At 37.9% G+C, this 18,683-nt stretch overlaps 1 protein-coding gene across 6 annotated transcripts in view; it reads left to right on the top strand.

The window, feature by feature from the left end:
* The window catches only part of LOC145685843 (uncharacterized), a 120,352-nt gene that overhangs the window by 51,736 nt on the left and 49,933 nt on the right, over positions 1–18,683 (top strand). For all 6 annotated transcript variants that reach the window (XR_014131493.1, XM_081758461.1, XM_081758460.1 and 3 more), the window contains exons 2-3: positions 3,001–3,155; positions 17,802–17,905. Coding sequence is in view for 5 of the 6 variants with exons in the window: in XM_081758460.1 (XP_081614586.1) it covers positions 3,001–3,155; positions 17,802–17,905 (259 nt within the window). In the remaining variant the exon portion in view is untranslated. The remainder of the gene's footprint in view (positions 1–3,000; positions 3,156–17,801; positions 17,906–18,683) is intronic.

Below are 18,683 nucleotides of genomic sequence, written 5' to 3'. Positions count from 1 at the left end.
TCATAGCAAAGTAATGACTAGTCTTTCCTATCAATGACGGAAAATACAAATGGTCACGGTGAGTTCAGGTAGCTTGTATATGCAGCAGGGAGCCTCAGAGGCACCCCCTGGGCCTTTTAAGGGTAGAATTAGCATGGGCTTTCTCGGGGTAGACTGAACCGCTTTCAAGGTACCTTTTCATTTCCATAATGAATCGTTTGTTAGAGCAGAATTATGCTGTCAAGCGAGTCGCAGCTTTTTTACAACCTCGAGACAAGGTGCCAAAACTCTGAATGGCACCGCCTTCTTAGCTCGTCGAAAATGAAATTGATGTTATCACCCTTTTTTGACTACATAGGAGTTTTTCATAAACTGTTTATACTGCCTCATCAGACTGTGAATTCTGCATTCTACGTGGAAGTACTTAAAAGATTCAGAAAACAAGTCGCCCGAGTCCGTCCAACAATCACTGGATCAGGAAAACTTCATCACGACAATGCGCCGAGCCACGCTGCCTTTGCTCTCATGGACTTCTTGACCAAATATGGTACCACACAGCTTCTCCAGCCGCCCTACAGCCCAGATGTCGCTCTTGCAGACTGTAACGGCACTGGTCGGTGCTAACAGCACTACAGGCCTAGTAGTCAGGTATAATGGACCTAGCTGGAATATAGTTGCAGGAACCGGATTTTGAAGATAAATCCACCTTTCGATAAGTAATAATTTATTGTAACAGATAATTGCAATACTACAAAAAATAAATATCCAACAACTCGCAGTATATACAAAGGAATATCGAAAGGGTTGCTAAAACTCCTACTGTGCGCAATATTACCGTGTATACGTTGCACGTGGTAATATGGTTACAACACAAATATTCCAATCTCAGTTTTGAGGAGGTTATTCCAAAAATACACTTTAACATTACCATTAATTATTACCAGTGGCGTATTTACGATTTCATTTCGGGACGGGTTTTGCTAACTTTCGGGGGGTACTTTGCCTGAAAATGTGAAAGTTCTGCAAGATATTTCATATACTTTACTATAGTAAGTGAGATTTGGGGCGGGGCTTAAGCCCGGAAGCCCCCTAATATGATTAATAGGCAATCAGGAAATAACCTTATGTTGAAATAACCAAAATATAAGCAAAGTAAATTACCAAAGAAAAAATGTAAAATAGATAATACTACTAAAAAAGCAAATTTCTATATACGGCTCACTTCTGATTCTCTATTAATCACTAACAAACCCATAGAATCGAAAATTTTCCTCCATAATTTGTAAATCACCGCAACATTCTGCACAGTAAGAATTTGACGTATCATCAGTATGATTATTACCAGGGCCCGGATGTTGTTGACAAGTCACCTTTTTTCTGTTACGCATAGGACAAGGCAAGTTCAAATAAAAACGTTGTCCATCAATTCTAGGTTCTAAAAATATAATTTTTTAGGGTCAACTTTTGGTCACTTTTTGCCGTTTTGAAATTTCAGGTCATTTTTTAATATTTTAAGGTAACTTTTAGGTCACTTATGGTCTTTTTATCCTTTTTTTTCTACATAAGGAAATCTTTAAATGAACACGGTTTACGGATGTGGAAATTACGAAGTTGAATAATCTCTTCTTACTTCCTGACTATTGGAGTGGAAAAACTGCATTCTCAACAAGCTAATGAAAACTAAACTGTAGCTGGTTAACGAAAGGTGGGGGTTGGTAGGTGGCCAAACAGATAGTTTTGGGTTATTGACCACAAAGAATGTGATCAGGTGAATAAGTAAAAATGGATTAGAAGGCGTACAAGGATTTTAAACAGGTTTTGATCTATTATTTTCATGTAGTCTACACTTGCTAACTTTTATTGTTTAAGAGTGCTTCCTAGTTTCAACTCGGAAGTGAATTGACGCTTTCAATACTTACAATGCCGTACAATGGACTGATCAATAGAAATAAATGATCAATGGACTGCAACTAACTGAAATAAAACTTTTTGAATATGAGTGAGAAATGCTAATTAAAAATCCAACGGATATTTAAAAAAATGTCAATGTTTAACGAAATAAATGTGAGAAAACGTAAGTTTTAAGGTCAATTTTTGTGATTTTTAGGGTCATTTTACAGGAATTTTAGTGTCATTTTATAGGTCACTTTTTAAAAAATTTTAGGGCAACAAGATCCGGGCCCTGATTATTACCTTTTACACTGCGCCGAACACAATGCTGCATTATTTAACGTTAATGTCCACAGATGGCAGCACAGGATAGAGCATTTATTATATGCGCAAGCAAACCTGACATCTATCATGAACCTATGAACTTCAATGACAATGTTCCTCTAACGAGAAGAAAACTTTTTTTTTTTTTTAAACATCACTGTTACAAGACTTCTTCCTCAGACTGAAAAAAGGTCATGCAAGGACAGCATCATGGCTCGGTCCAAGCCATTCAGGAGGCCGGAGAGAGGGAGTTGAAGAGCATTCCAGTTTCTGCTTTCCAGAGAGCCTTCAGTGATTGGCAGAGTCGCTAGAAACGCGTGTTGATGCAGAAGGGGCATATTTTGAAAAGTAATAAGTCTATGTGCCAAAATTATGATTAAAAAAAAAACAGTCCTATTACTTTCCAATAACTTAGAATACATAGCGGAGCTTGGAAAACCAAGTTTTGAAAGAAGTGAAAAAAGAAGTTTACTTTTGGTAGTACCAGGAAGAATATTTGAAGGGTTTCTTTTGAGTTTTGTATGTTATTTTTTGGTGAAAGTTAAATTTATTATTGTGATCTTTTTCACGCATTACGTAGTTCAGAGTGTGTAAGTTTCTGTGAGTATACAGTATATTACACTTTATGGAATAAAAAAAATACATATTGGCAAAAAAAAAAAAAGCATTTCTATGCTTTTGGAAAAAAAAAACGTTTAAAATTAGTTTGTACACACTTAGCCACAACGTTTGTTGTATTTCATACGTATCAATTAATATTATTATAGATATAATGCTTAATTTTTATTCTTTATGTTTGTTTTACAGAAAAATCAACACAGATACAAAACAACCTCTCAAGTAAAAACTTTGAATCAATTGCCTCACCAAAATTACCAACTAACGAGACACCATTTGCTTTGGAAATAGTAGATCTTATCAAGAATTGTGATGCAGGTCTCGTTGATATGGCAATGGCAACGGTAAGTAGATTTTTTGGAGTAGAAAGACCATATGTGGATAAGTATGCTGAAACGGTTCCAGATGAATTTTGGGACGACAGGCGGGTGGTATATAGCTACCTCCAAGATACATTGATCCCTCACGTTTCAAACATCAACCCCCATTGGTTCATGAGAAATAACACAAAATCGAAAAAGAGGGATTAATTTATTTCTCAAGAAAGGCTCGATCGATTTTGTTCAAACTTGGATGTATGTATAGGTGTATACAAGGGCTTTGTCTGAGAAAATTTCCTGCTCCGCCCGACCATTTCTCCATCAAAAAATCGATTCAATATTTTCAGCCCCTTTTGATCTATTATGGTCTGCAAGCAAAATTATGAAAAAAATAATTTTAGATGTCACTTTAACCCTACAATCAGATATATTTTTTTCCAAAATTATATCACAGGTACGCCATGGTCAAAATTAGCCAAAACCAACCGTAACACACCTAAAAAGCAGCAATTGCAAAACGAACAGCTATTGATGTAGCTTTAGGATATTTTCCACGTGAATCAATGAGAAATCACACCTGAAATGCCAAATTCACTGAGGCCGCATTTGGTGGTCTGTGGCGTCCCCGTCTCTAGTTTGGGATATAGTAAAACTCTTGATATTAAACGTAACTTATTTGGGAATGAACACCCTTATCACTTTAAAACAAACAAGAAACAATGAATCTTTGTGGTTGTGTGAATTTGTCACGAAAAAAAGGAATACCGACAGCCAGAAGCTCTGTTGCGATTTTTCTTCGAAGGGGGGGGGAAGGACAAGAACTTCCATCTACATAAGAATTGTACTTTTTTATTAGTAAATTAGTAGTTAATGGATTAAGATATAGATCCTGTAAAGCTTATATTGAGGACAAAGTTTATGAAGTTCCTATGCCAGCATTTAATCACAATTGTCCACCGCAGGAGCAAATGACACAGGTTTGTTACAAGAATTCGTTGGGCAGTTGAAGCTACACATGGAATGCTGAAAGAAAACTATTGTCTGTTGGATAAATATTTGACAATGGAATGATAGATAGTATGGACCCGTATTATAAAGTTGCTAGTGTCTACACAATAAATTCTCCATACCTGTGACACTAGATGAAAAACCCTCCGGAATTACCGCAATGATGAAATCTGCGTAAACTTCAGGAAACGAAAACACCTTTGCAGCCTTTATTGAACAGAAAAAAATGCGAAAAGGGAAATTCCATTTACATCTATTTTCTCACAGGATTTTGAGAATTTTCCTCGAATGACCGAAAAATATTTGAAAGCAGCGTCGGATCTAGCGCGAGGCCGGGGGCCTAGGCCCTCCTACGTTGTTTTTCGAGTAACAAAAATAATTTAACCTATTATTTATATATTTTTGAAAGTTTATGGTAAACTAATGATATACCTTCATAGTCAGGGTTATGGCCTGCCCCTCAGTTTTTACCTTCTAGATCCGCCACTGTTTGAAGGGATTGTTTTGTGGATCATTCCAATATAAACAGGCAATATGTTATGTGGCTGAAATCTTGAATGAAATAGGTAATGTTAATATGCAGCATATTAAAGACAACAACAAGATATTGAAACCGACAGTGCATTTAAGACATACAAATACTTCATCTAAAACCAAATGCAGAATGTTTCAAAAGTGTTATTAGGTATTGTGACGACTGTGCAAATGGATTGCAAACAGTTTGCTTTTGCTCCCAAGTTGCAACCATTACGTATTACCTTAGTTTTGGAAGATATTTCTCGAGGATCCCAAAGCCAGCCCAAATATTGAGCAAAATATTCGATTACGACATTTGTGTGTGTTCATAATTGAAACAGTGACAAGGACTGGAGTACGTACTACAATGTTCCTTTCATCCTTACTTGTTTCACACATTGGATACTTGTACTTCATACATATAACTTACTTTCCGTTTGCATTATATATTCCGTGGGACGTAAAACTCACAGATTTCATTTTCATTTGCATTATATATTCTTCTATTTTTTGGTTGAAAATACACTTTATTCAAATGTTTCTGTTTTCCACTACTCTACCTCTTATCCCCATTCCCACTCTCAGGTCATGCGGAAGACACTACAACAAAGGTTGCATTACATTATGGTGTTGTTGATGGTTACCCCATCAGGATCCTGCCGCCTACAGTCGGACAATTTGTCCATGCAGACCAGACGGTTGAGGAATGTGAGTGATTACGGTTGTCAGTTCAAATCATGAGAAAAATGGAAATAGTCTCTGGAGGTTGAGTGTGCCTGTTCAAATCTGGTGTGTAATTGGCTCTTTCGGATGAAATATGCCCGGTAAATGCAAAACAGATGAGGGAATATGTCATTTTAGATGTTCACTGACATTGATAACAGCCTGCAGTATCTCTTGGTAATTTGGCCCGGACTTGAGAAGACTTACAGAACAAATTGGAAGATGTATGGTTTAATTCCATTGTCCTAGCTACTGGATATCCTATAGAAAAATCTACATAATAATACGTACATAACTTCCCATCAGTTATTAATCAATTTGGAAACTTCTAGGCCCGGTCGGAGAATGTTAAGCATATCATCGTCGCTACACATGCTTCAATTATTAGTTGTTTGAATTTCATGATCCTACGTACCATAGTCTTTTACATAGTCTCGTCAAAATTAGCTGGGAAAGATTTTTATTGTTCCTTTTCTTTTTCCTGAAATAATTCGGTTGGAAGTTAGATCTAAAAGGCAGCTGGCAATGATGACTCAGTCAAGGCAATCTTCCTACTCCACAGCTACCTTTCTGCTCCACATCCCTTTTATATGAGGGAGTAGAATGCACACTAAACTCACGGAATCAGCCTTGACAGTTCGTTCTTAGTTGTTGGTCACATTGTCTTCCTCTCGTCTAGAGCAGGTAGAAACTACAGCCGCAGCTATAGTGTACCGATAGGATAATTAGACATAGGCGTGGACTTGGGCTACGAGAGGTCAGAAATGAAGAAGCTTGGCAGTTCAATTGCCAACCTTCTGAATCATAGAAACTTTCGTAATCAGGAGAGACTTGAGGTAATTTCTGAAACTTCAAACTTTAGCGTATTTTCTTCTTAAATGAATTATGGATTTTGTGCGTTACTAAAGTTTTCTGAAGAAAGTTCCGTCGGATCGGAATTTCGTTGTGTGTTTCAATTGCACGCAGTATTCTGACTTATTCTGGTCGGCAACAATTAAACCCTTACCTTCCGAAACGTGTTGGAACTTAGAAAATATTCCAGTTTCTAAGATTTTTATCCTCTTTGTCCACAGATATCCTGATTCCCACCCTTGCCGATCTAGACTTCATTTGTCAATAGGAGTTGTTAATCCTTGATATTTCCCTACTTCTATTTAACGTAGTCACTTGGACGTCGGATAACGTATTCAAATTTAACTATTTTCATTTGCCTGCTTTACCGGAAAGTATTTCTAATTTTACATATATACAACATTTACATAAAATTTTCCCACTTTATCTATCCAGCGAAATTTAGTACATTCTTTTCGTTTCTGCTACTTAGTTAATCGAAAATGAGACCTAATGATATAAATTTTTGCATCGCTTTCCGTTACTATTGAAGCATCCTACACCACAGCTTAGAACTTGTTTAATGATCTTTCGAATGTTTGCTTACTTAGGTGGATTTTTTTTCCTTTCGGAACTCGACAAGAATCATTTGGTAGAATCCTTGCCCTGGTATTTAAGTTGAGTTGATTTTGAGTTTAACGTCCCGTTCAGCAGCGAGGTTATATGAGACGTGGATCTACTGATTAACGTGGAATCCCAACCACATGAGCTCCCGCCGGGAATCGAACCCGGGTCTCTCCGCCAAAGGCGCGTACGCTAACCGCTTAGCCACGAAGGAGCTCCCCTGGTATTTAAGTAACAAATGTTTCTTGGTTGTTACGTTTAATGTAACCATAACAGAATGACTAACCTGAATTCAAGAAATAAGACCAAACGTACTATATGCATTTGATAGTCATGGCCTGACAGATGTTTTGTACTGATTCAATATTGTCTGTATTTTTCCCGTTCATTATTACATTAACCTCATCGTTATATTTATCGGTCAATGTTCCGTTAAGGGGGTCCAATGTTTTTCGCACGAAATTTGCAATTTCTCCATTACATAATATAACATTATATTAGGTTATATTAGGTTAGTGGACCTCTTTAAAGGAACATGGACGTATTTATCTTTAGTCTTTCATTGTTTGATAAACTACATCAATAGCTTCAAGCAAGTCTAAGGTCAAGTTGTTCTTCACTGACTTTGTTTATTGCGCACAGCAGATATTGCGTATCTTTCCTACCTACGTTCTACCGTGGTGACACCAACCTAATACTGGTCGTCACTCTAAGCTTTGGGGTCTATAAACTCTATATTGGAATTGTTCTGGACATTTTTGCCGACATGATCCAGTTTCTTTGGAAATACCCCAGGCAAAGAACGGAGCTGGTTCCTGTTAAATCTTGTGGCATGAATCATGTTACTACTGGAATGCGGCCTGCCGTGTAGTATGGAGTAGAGTATTTAGTGCGTGTGTTTTCGACTGCCCTAATTATTTTTCTTGTGGGCTTGCTACTGGAAACCTAGTTAGTTAGCTAGGCAATTATTTACAAATAACCTTCGCGTCTTGGTCATAACCAGGTCGCCCACAAAATAGCATATACTACCTGGGGTTTTGGCATCAGAAAAGGGGCCATGCGCCAATAATATATATTATCTGGTTAGATAGGTGGTGGAACGTTTGCCCTGAAGCCAGACATACCAAGTAATACAACATATATCGTCACATAGCATGGGATCGAACCAGTCTTGGGAAGTAACGTAACGCAAGTAACGCGTTACTTGTAATGCGTTACTTTTTAAGTAACGTTTCCTAGTAACGCGTTACATTTTTTCCAAAGTAACTGTAACGGTAACGCGTTACAAATTTTTAAGTAACGTACCTAGTTTGCGTTACTTTTTTCGCGTTACATTTCGGATGAGTAACTACAATATATGTATATTTTTTTTGGAAACAAATGTTGTTTCCTGTAAGCGAATTTCTCAGAATGGAGCAATGGAGCATGAACGATGTAGGTGACCGACAGTCAGTCACCGGCACACAAAGAAACAGATAAGATCATAGTGATACTTGTTGTTTGTGGAAGATGTGGACAGCCTCAGTCAAATCACCTGTACTGATTGCAAGCACCTGAAACATTTTCTCGTAGATTTCGACAGCTCCAAATCAATACATTCAGTGAGTTAATTACGAGTACAATGGTACCGGTAGTCTATTTTACTTTGATTAGTGTTGTTTTTACAAAGATAGAGAACGAAAATATTTTATCGTTCGAAGATTTGAAAGAATAATTTTCTTAAAGTAAAGTGGTGCCCCGACGGGAAATATTTATCAACAACTAGGGTGTCATAATTAACGACATACAGTAACGGGTTAATCCGAATAAACTGTGTTCTGATGAGCAGGCTACTTCATTATTAGAAAATAGTTTGTTGATGATATGTAATATTGGAGTTCTTTCAGATCAGTTTGCGTATCCTAGAGTCCCGTTGATTATAGAGTTTGGAACAACTAGCTTTAAAAAGCATGTACCGATTTTAGTTACTGGCAAGTTTTGATTCAGCCCTAGTTCATGTGTTCTCCTTTTATTAGTTGTAGTGTAATCTTTCTCTATATTCTGTATTTTTAATTTTACATAACAACATTGTTATTATTATATAATTAGTTTAGTAGAATAATAATAAGCAACCATTTTTTCTAACGCATAGTTATGGGCACGAGTCAAGCTAAAACTCGCCTCGAATTCAAGTCGAGTTTCGACTCGAATCAGAGGTAATATTTTCGAGTCGAATTCCGAGCCGATTCACTGTTTTTGGCGTCGAGTTTCGTGTCGAGTCGAGTTTGATAAATGGCTGCTCGTTTTAACTCGTTTTGAAATCATGGCCTGATTAAACAGAAAAGCGAAAGCCATAAGAAATGTAAGCTAAGCAGTAATAGGGAATACTTTTAGAGTTGCTCACGAGAGGGCATACTGCTCGCATATCGTCTCGTCTCGATAGCGAGATTCCAAGAGAGTTTTATAAGTTCAGCTCGGTTCGGCTCAATTAAGCCATTTGCTCGAACCGGCTCGCTTGGAGTGAATCATCGGCTCGAGCTAGTTTGTTTGGGAAGAGCCATCTGCTCGGTTCGGCTCAACTGAGGCGAGGGCTTAGCCGACTCGGTTGGGTGAGCTGTTGTTTTCGTGGCTCGGCTCACTTCTCGGTTCGGGTCGATAGTGAATGAGCTGTGAGCCGAGCTGCTCGAGTCGTTGACAATTCTAAACACTGGCCGAGCAGTTTTGAAGATATTTGGCCAGTGCCCTATAACTTTTAACAATGTTTGGCTCGACCCGAATACTCAACCTAGACCCTAAACCCAAACTCAGAAGCTCGTGAACAATGTCCTTGATTCCTAGACTTCACGACTACCGTGGTTGGCAGTCAACTACTTTTTTTGGTATTTAATTACAAACCGCTATCTTTCATGTTTATACAGTGTTGTTATAAATAATAATAATACTACTACTACTACTACTACTAATAATAATAATAATAATAGCGGTAGTAATAGTAGTACGGAAAATTGAAGTAGGCTAATAAGATTTTTTGACATTCAAAGTTTCGGACCTAAAAGTAACGCGTTACTTTCGAAGTAAAGTAACAGTTACTTTTCGGGGTCAAGTAACGCGTTAGTGACGCGTTACATTTTAAGAGAAAGTAAAGTAACTTGTAACGCGTTACATTTTTAGAAGTAACTTACCCAACACTGGATCGAACAAGGGACCGTTGCAATGTTTTCTTTCTGTATCGATGTTTTTATGTTAGCATTCCTCCTAACTACAGAAGTTTTTCCTGGTTGTGTTACTTATAGGAAGACAACTTGTACTTCAACTCGGCAAAGTGTTTCGTATCGATACTCATTTCCTAGATAAAAGAGTGTCTTTACGTGAAAGAAGAAATTGTGTAAATGCTTAAGATTCTTTGTTTGTTAAGATGTTACGTGATGGAATTGCAGTTCCAGTAAAGCAATCTGATTTATTTACAAATTAAAAACTACGAATATTTTACAAATTATCTTAAGTACACTAAATGAATAATTGATTTCCCTTGACCAAAATTGGTCATGTTATACTATTTTGTCCTTACAGTATTTGAAAGCCATCTCATTTCTTTGTTAATAGTCCCAATTGTTACTGAAATTTCAATTTACAGTAAATGTTGTTTTCAGGGGTAATGAAATCATATACAATAAAAAAAATAATTAAACCAGAAATTATAATTAGACCTCCGCGTCTTATTGTACTTGCTGTTGTACTTGTTATAAGAAATAACCTGGTGTTGTCTATTGTTTTCTGATTTTCAGTCAAAAATATAGCTAGAATACATACTGTAATTCTACTTTTACGGTTGACCATAAGGCATCTTTATAAATAAAAATAATCGTTATTTTAGTTTAGAGGATTTTATGAATGGAATCCCAAATTGTCAACATAAGATCAGTGTTGCCAGATACCCGGCTCGAAAAGTCCCTACTGTGCCGTCAAAATTCCGTCACGTTACGCTACCCTTTTTGAAATTCCTCTGTTTTCCGCTACATTAGAATATTAGACTAATAGATAAAAGTGCGGGAGAACTCGGGGGGACGTCGTCACCCCGCCTCTAAACAATATGTACGTCGTCCCCTCAGTTCCTAAGAAATTACAATGGGCAAAGATAGGCAGAGGGACAGCGTGACATCACGCCGCTACCTACCGTCTTTCTACCATTGCAGATCCACTTTTCCCCTTGCTTTAATGGTACAAAAAGACGTTAACAAGACGGTAAATATTTCCTGTAGCCCCACTGTGAATCGAACCCAGGTCCTCTTGATTACAAGTCGACAACATTATCAGGACATTAAAGGACTAGCCAAAGTAATTAAACAGATATAAGGAAAATTTAGGATTGGCCCTTAGTAATCAGTGGGATATGGTGAATTTTAGGATTGGCCCTAACGTTTTAATAATTTCTATTTCGGGAAATTACCCAGATAGCACAGAAAAATTTTTAAAAATGTTTAAAAATTTGCAAAGGCAAACTAAAAAGTTTGCAAAAAACTTGCCTTTTCAAATGATAAAATTTGCCGAAAGTTCAATGCAAATAACGAAGTTGACGCTGGCTGAGTTTGCAGCAAAGTTGCCTCAGAAAATGAAAACATCTGCCATTACAAACGAAATGTTTGCGACTGCACAGTAAGAAAGTTTGCCAGGACTTTGCTGCAAATATGTTGTGCAAAATTTTCTTTGACAAAATTTCCGAAAATGAGCTGATAAATTTGGTGAAAATATTAAAAGGTTTGCAGCAACATTGCAGAAAGTGTTTTCACGATCGCAAGATCATGTTTGCTGCAAATGTATCAGATAATGTTGCTGCAAATTTATAAAGTGAAACCTAACTTTATGAAACATCAAAATTTTTATAATGTGGATCCGTCTTTTCTTAGTGGCAAGCATTAAACATCTTTAGCTACTTGCCAAAGATAAAAAACTTACGAACGATAAACGCACAGACAAAGGATATCGCAATTTATCTACTTACTCAACAATCATATCCCTGTACTTACTCTCACACACATTCATAAAATAACGTCAGGCTGCCTGGGTCAATAAAAACATCTGATAAGAGACCAGTGAGTTTATTCTGGAGTCCTCTGGTGCATTGGTGTTTCTCGATTCTCCCTTCCCGCTTGTTTTGTCACAGTTGATGTAGCGCAGTGAATTCTTTGTACGATGCGCGCGTACTCGGTAATATAATCAAATATTTGCTTTCAGCTAGTTTTTCGAAACAAGTTTATTTACAGAGTTGCAAACTGTTTGCGACGGCAAACTTTCAACGTTATATATTCAAAAAAGATGCAAGTTAATTGCAGTGGTGAATTTATTTTTACAAATCAGCGAAAATTTGCAGATCACATTGAAAGCTTTTAATAAATATTAAGAAATTTTGCCTTCGCAAACTTTCAGATTGTTTGCTCCACTAAACGAAACAAAAATTTGCCGCAAGTATTCGTGCTATCTGGGTATTAAAATTTTTATGACGGAAAATATTTATTAGATTTGATCTAACATGTGTAAATAGAATCTCTGTTATTAGAGCTACCTGATAAATGCAACCCATGTAAAAACAATTCTTAAACATGACTATGAACCTGTTATAAATACACTTGTCAGCATATAATCTTTTAGGAGGCATAGTTCTTGAAAACAAATATTAGTACTGTACTTTTTTTCTAAAACACGTGTGCACTTATTGAAAACCATTTTATGCAGTTAAATGTAAATAATATAGGTTGACAAATATGGTAATTTTCGTACAGGCATATATCTAGGAATTTTATTCGGAGTGATCTCTAAGATTTTCCAGTTAGAGTCTAAATTCAGCCTGAACATAAATTGTATATTACTGGGAAGTTGGAATTCCGGGTTACCTCCCGTCCTCATGCCCTCACCAATTCGTACGTACCTACTTACATAGTGCTTTCCATTACTTCAAAATTATAACATTTTACTTAAATAACTTATGATTTAAATTAGCAAACTCTAAAGAACTTTAGCTTACATAGTCGATTATGTGGCTTCTTGTAAATGCTGGCTGCCAGTTACAATAACAAAAGATGCACCTTATGATTCAATTGCAATTCCTATTTTGAATGAAGTCAGAAGAAGCAGTAGCAGGCATGGCTATTTGTGCAATTCTCTCCTCGTACCAGAGCCGTAGCTAGAAGGGGCGAATGGGCCGGTCGCCCCGGGCTGATATTAGGGGCACCAAACAAGCAAGAAGAGAGGAAAAGTTATTTGTGCCCCATTAAATCAATATTGTTGTTAGTTTGCAAAGAAATACCGTAGATGTGGTAAAGATTTTCTTGCCCGCTCCACTCGCAACTCAAACGTTTCAATAAGTCACAAGTTTTTACTTATTACTTAAAAAATAAACATATACGATTCTTAATGACAATATTATATACAGGGTGCCGAGTATTGACTTATAATGTACGCAAAAGCATTTTCAAAATCGAAAACGATCAAATTCTGAAATACATTTTTGGTGTTTTGATGGTGATGAGTTGGGTTAGTTAATCCCGAGGCCGGTTCCTTCAATCCTTCTCCATTCATTTCGATCTTCGCTACTACTTCGGATAGTGTGATCGCCGAAGTATATCGTCCTTCTTATGTAACAGGTTAAACTGGCCATAGATGCTGAATACCCAGAAAAAATAATTCCTAATTTCTCTACAAATTCCGTGTATATTTCAGCATGCAATTTCGCTCACTGAACTGATTGATGTACTACACATGGAATGATGTAATATACCCATGCCGTAAGCGTCGGTAGACCACCGATGGGCAACTAGCAATATCTCGCCAAAAATTGCCCGCTACCAGCGACGATCAGCGGTGGCACCACTTCCATTTTGAAAATTATAACACCAGCGGCACAGACGCGATGAAACGCCAATCAACCACCAAATTATTCCCTCAAAATATGTTAAATTGGCTATTTGTTTACACTGAGTTTAAAATACACTGTAAAAAGGATAAAGCACCCCGGGTGGGAGCGAACGACCAAGCTTATGCTTACTAGGAGCGTCTTCTTCCGATTTTGCCACTGAAGCGATGCAGAAAACATGGGCTGCAAAGGGATATATTGTTCAGGTCTTTTTAATGTGGCTAATACGAGTGCACCTTTAACCGTGTATATTCGAAAATAACCGTTTGGGATAAAATAAAATGCTTTCACCATTTAATTTTATAACAAAATGACGCGTCTATTTGCTTTATTTCATAGCTTTCCCATATTCACTTTCTAATGATCGGCAACAGATGCGATCTATATTCATACAGTTATACACACTAATCTCAAGATTTTTCTCTTCATGATGTTGAGGTAGGGGTTAGTCTTGAACCCAGGAGCTCACTTTAGGAACAATTCCTCAGGAAAACATTATAATAATAACCGCATGTTCATGACAGGCGATAGTTCATGTTGGTCCCTTTGCGATTCTCCGCTGTGAATCGAAAGAGCGCGAACCAAAATGAAGACCTCTCTTCTACGCGGTGGTAACTTCAACAGCCCGATTCTAGATATCTGTTCCGATTCGATGAAACCCTGCTATATCGACGATCGACATTTAGCGGCAAGTGAGCCACTGGCGTCGCTTAGGGCATGGGGATTACACTTGCTACCATTCAAGACTTCCATGACTACATTCTATGTCGATCGTAAGTGTTCAGAGGGCGAAAGGAGATCCAACACCAAATTAATCTCATAACTTGAACTTCTCGAAGTGTCTTCATTAACTTCATAAGCTCTGTTTATTTAGATAGAGCACACTCTATCTATAATTTCCTGAACTAGATATGACAGATTTCAGGGTTTTCCAGTCACAAAACGTACAAATTCATGTGAACAGTTACAACCCGCAGAAGATATGTTTTATGCCCAATGCCTGTAACAAACCAACCCCATCTCATTGATCATCCAATTTAACAGTGGATTTTAATCAATACCCCACATTTAAATTATTACCAAAACAGTGGAAAATTCTTAAAAATATACAAGAGATATGATAATGCGGCATTTTATAAAGGTAACTAAGAAAGTTCTGTGTTTTTTCCATCCACCAACTTCGAACACCCATATGTCAGCTAAGACGTACCTCGAAGATCAAAAGTTGTTCCCTTCAGCATCAACAACCTGCCAACGTTCTGGAATTCCATGGATTCTATCACGGTAGAGATCGGTGGACTGTAAAACGAAGAAGGTATCAAGTGCACTTCTCACCTCTACTAGGGATTTGAACTGACGTCCTAAAAGGTGATTTCCAAGGAATGAAACGGGTGATAATCGGACGGTGCAAATTCCGAAGAGTATGGCGAAAGTAATAGTGTTTCGCATCCAAGGCGTAGAACGGTATCCCGGGTCATCCTAGCCACGTAGGGCTTAGTGTTGTCTTATAACAGGAGGACCTCTTTGCAATTCAGAAATGCTGGCTCCACAGTTGAGTTTTTCTTGAACAGGGCTCAACTACTGACAGTACGCAATTACATTGATGCTCTGACCAGCTGGTAGCATAAACCCGATGCAGGGTGCCGCGTGCAGCGCAACAAATACACAGGAGGACCTTCTGGTTCAGTGCTGGTTTGGAACTGGTTAATGTGATGCTAATCGATGATGGCGGCGTCCTGGAGCTTCGGACAGGATTCACTTCTCATCACATGTCAAAACTGTCCAGAAATGGCTCCTTCCTCAGACGAAACAGCAAAGATAAACAGATGTCTGCTCGCGTTGTCTTCTGGCAGGGGGTCAAATAATGTGGTACCCATCGACCTAACTTGTAGTGTTTCCCAAGTTCATGGTGGTGTTGCTGAATGATTTCTCCACTCGCACTGAATTGTAGTCCCAGTTCCTCACATGTCTGGCCACTGTTCGCCTCAATTGCTGCCTGAAGACCTTCATTTTGTACATGTGTTTGTCTTCCAGCACGTGGTGCTTCTTCGAGTGTTTCATCACCGTCCTTAAACTTGTTAAACCACCGCTGCACTATCCACGTAGTCACGATATCCTCCCCAAAGGCCTGGCATATCTTCCGTCCCGCTGCAGCGGCGTTTGTCTCCAGTTTCAACTCGTACATCCCTATGATGCTCTGTGGACCTTACGCACGTTCAGGGTGTAACTGAACTGCCGCAGCCAGGTAGTATGTTGGATATACCTCACCATCAACTGATCTTCGCCTTACCTCCACTTGCACTCATCTCATAGTGTGAGGATCAATTGATCACAAACCACCACTAAAAGTGACATAACTTTCTTGGTTACCTTTGTATGATGCTTAACTACATAGTTTCAAAGTTTGCATTGGTGTCAAGATTGAAGTATCTAACTGAAAAATTCTTTCCAATGTGTTTGGAGATCGTTTTCCTTGTACAGCAACACTCAATTGTGCCGTTGCTGGAGACAACATTATCTGTGACATAGAATAGAGATGACTAAATAACGCATGCACAAAATCATTTAAAGTAAATCGGTCATTGAGAGTGATAACAGGATCAAGGAAATACTGGAAATGGTTTCCCCACTTGAGCAGAGGTAGTCGTCATGCTAAGCTTGGAAATAGGCAGCGTAAAGTACGTACATTGCCTACTTGGAACTAGGCAGTACTTAGATTTCGATTTTCATCGTACACAAGATCGCTCTAATGAGAAAGATAATTCACCGGAGCACATTGCTCTCCTCCAGTCATTGAGGGCTGATAGTTTCTGTTCTTTAAACCCCTTTTCCCGCCAATACTTTGGTGTCTGTGAATAATCGTGCAGATGCAACCCCATATAAGTATTTACGTAACGTAGACAGAGAAATATCCTTTCTCCGGACAGCGGTATATTGTACAAATATACGGTATCCTCTTGCTTACTATAGAAATCAGTACGGAGCATACGTTATCCGTATGCTACATAGGCACTGCCCTTAGATGTTACATCATGCCGTTGCAGGATGTCTGACATCTAAAAGTTTTCCGTATATCACATGCATATACTTATGTTACCTTCTTCAGCTATGTTATATACATCCATTTGTATGTGAGATCCTGACCGTCTATATTGTTTTAAACGGAAAGTACGTATAGATGGAACACTTATGTAGAAAGTGTGATAAAACATGCGTTTTCAGCTATACGCCTGCTGTACGTTAAGTCCAAAGACTACAGGAATTACGCATGTAACATATGTTTTTAAGTACGCCATCTACATTTTTCCCTCAGTGTTACTGTCATCGTATTGTAACTAAAACGCAGATCGTTCTAAACGCTGACTAGGTTCTTCAGTAATTTGGGTTTAGATTTCTGGGCTCTTGTCACCTAAGGCCATCTAGGCGGTCACGTTTTAAGGGATGACATCTCTGGGCGAGCACACTATCCAGAGAAAGGGAAGGAAGGAAGCAGCCTCGGGCCTATAAGTTAGGTACCATTCCGGAATTTGCCTGGTGTGAATGAGGAAAACCCAGAAAAACCTTATTCAGGGTGACTGGCCTTAAAAAGCGTTTTACACTTTTTCCACACAGTGCCCCCACCGGGAATCGAACCCGGGACATCTTGCATCTAGGTTCTTCAGTTTGTTGTATCGCAATACTTTACAATTTATTGTGAATACTGTAAAATATTTAGCTGTTTCTGTCATTTATTATTGAATTTCTAACTCTGTTTCCGTTCTCTCATAATGTCTTGCCACATGTTCTCTAAGTCCTCATCACCTCACACACTGAAATTCCTGATACTCTTAATTCCAATAGCTTGGATCCACATGGTTCAACTTATCCGCGCACCCGCAATTTTTTATTATTGTTTAGTTAGTTTGGTTATAAAACATGTCTTCCATTTTGAAACACATACGTCTTAATATTTTAACGTATTGTCTCGAATATGGTTCACTATAGCTGAATACAGCACCAATATTTTATGTAATGTTCTCTAAACCGCAATTTATCACACTCAACTTCTTTCAGAATAATATAATTTCAATTTCTTTCAACAGTATCATGTGACTACGTTTGTTTCTTGCTCTGGACTTGCACAATTTTCTAGGCGAAGTGTGGCAGCTAAAAGGCAAGAACAAACCACACTTAGTAAGATGTGTAGGTAAGTTCCTAGCAAACTTCATATTAGGTTTTATGTCCTGTATAGTAACCAATTTACTGGTAACGTTGGCAACATTTGCTTATTAACTCTTCTTGATTCACTCTTTAAAAACCGTAGGGGCAAGCTTTTGTTGACGTTGGATGGTCTGCCTAAAAATAATTGTGAACCATATTGCATGGACAGTGGCTTGTTCAGAAAAACACTATAGTATATAAATATTTTTGTGTCTATAACAGGGACACGATAGGGCCAGTAAGTGATTCCAATGGAGGTAAGGAGAGAAATCATGTTTGGTCCAACCAGAGAGGAGTACTGCTTTTCTGCTTAACAAGCCAAGTATCTGGTGTACCCTCCTCTTTATGGTCATTTCAAAAAATCTATTTAATAATGGAAGCAAAAAATATGTTTCCTGAAATATTTACATTATTATTCTGGAATGATATACAAGATTATCTCGTGTCTTGTAAATCTTTGCTGCGTGTAAAGTAGTCTCACCTCAAGCTACAGTTATACTGACAGGATGCTGCGGCTGTCTTTTGCAATGAAACGTCAAAATAGAAGATCACTTTTGTTTCAAACATCTGCATTTTTCACATTCTGTTTTATAGTTAAAATCATAAGTGCTTATAGACATAATATGAGATAATTCTACCAAATTAGATTTATAAATGGCTTAATTCCCTTTCTTTTACCAATTACTAAAGCGCGTTTCCAATATATATATATAGCACTGCTATATGTCAGTTGAATCTGGTTTCCACAATCGATAAACAAAGCT

This window comes from Thermobia domestica, chromosome 5 (assembly GCF_964235325.1).
Source record: "Thermobia domestica chromosome 5, izTheDome1.hap1.1, whole genome shotgun sequence".
Classification (NCBI taxonomy): domain Eukaryota; kingdom Metazoa; phylum Arthropoda; class Insecta; order Zygentoma; family Lepismatidae; genus Thermobia; species Thermobia domestica.
This window is presented reverse-complemented; position numbering and strand designations above follow the sequence as displayed.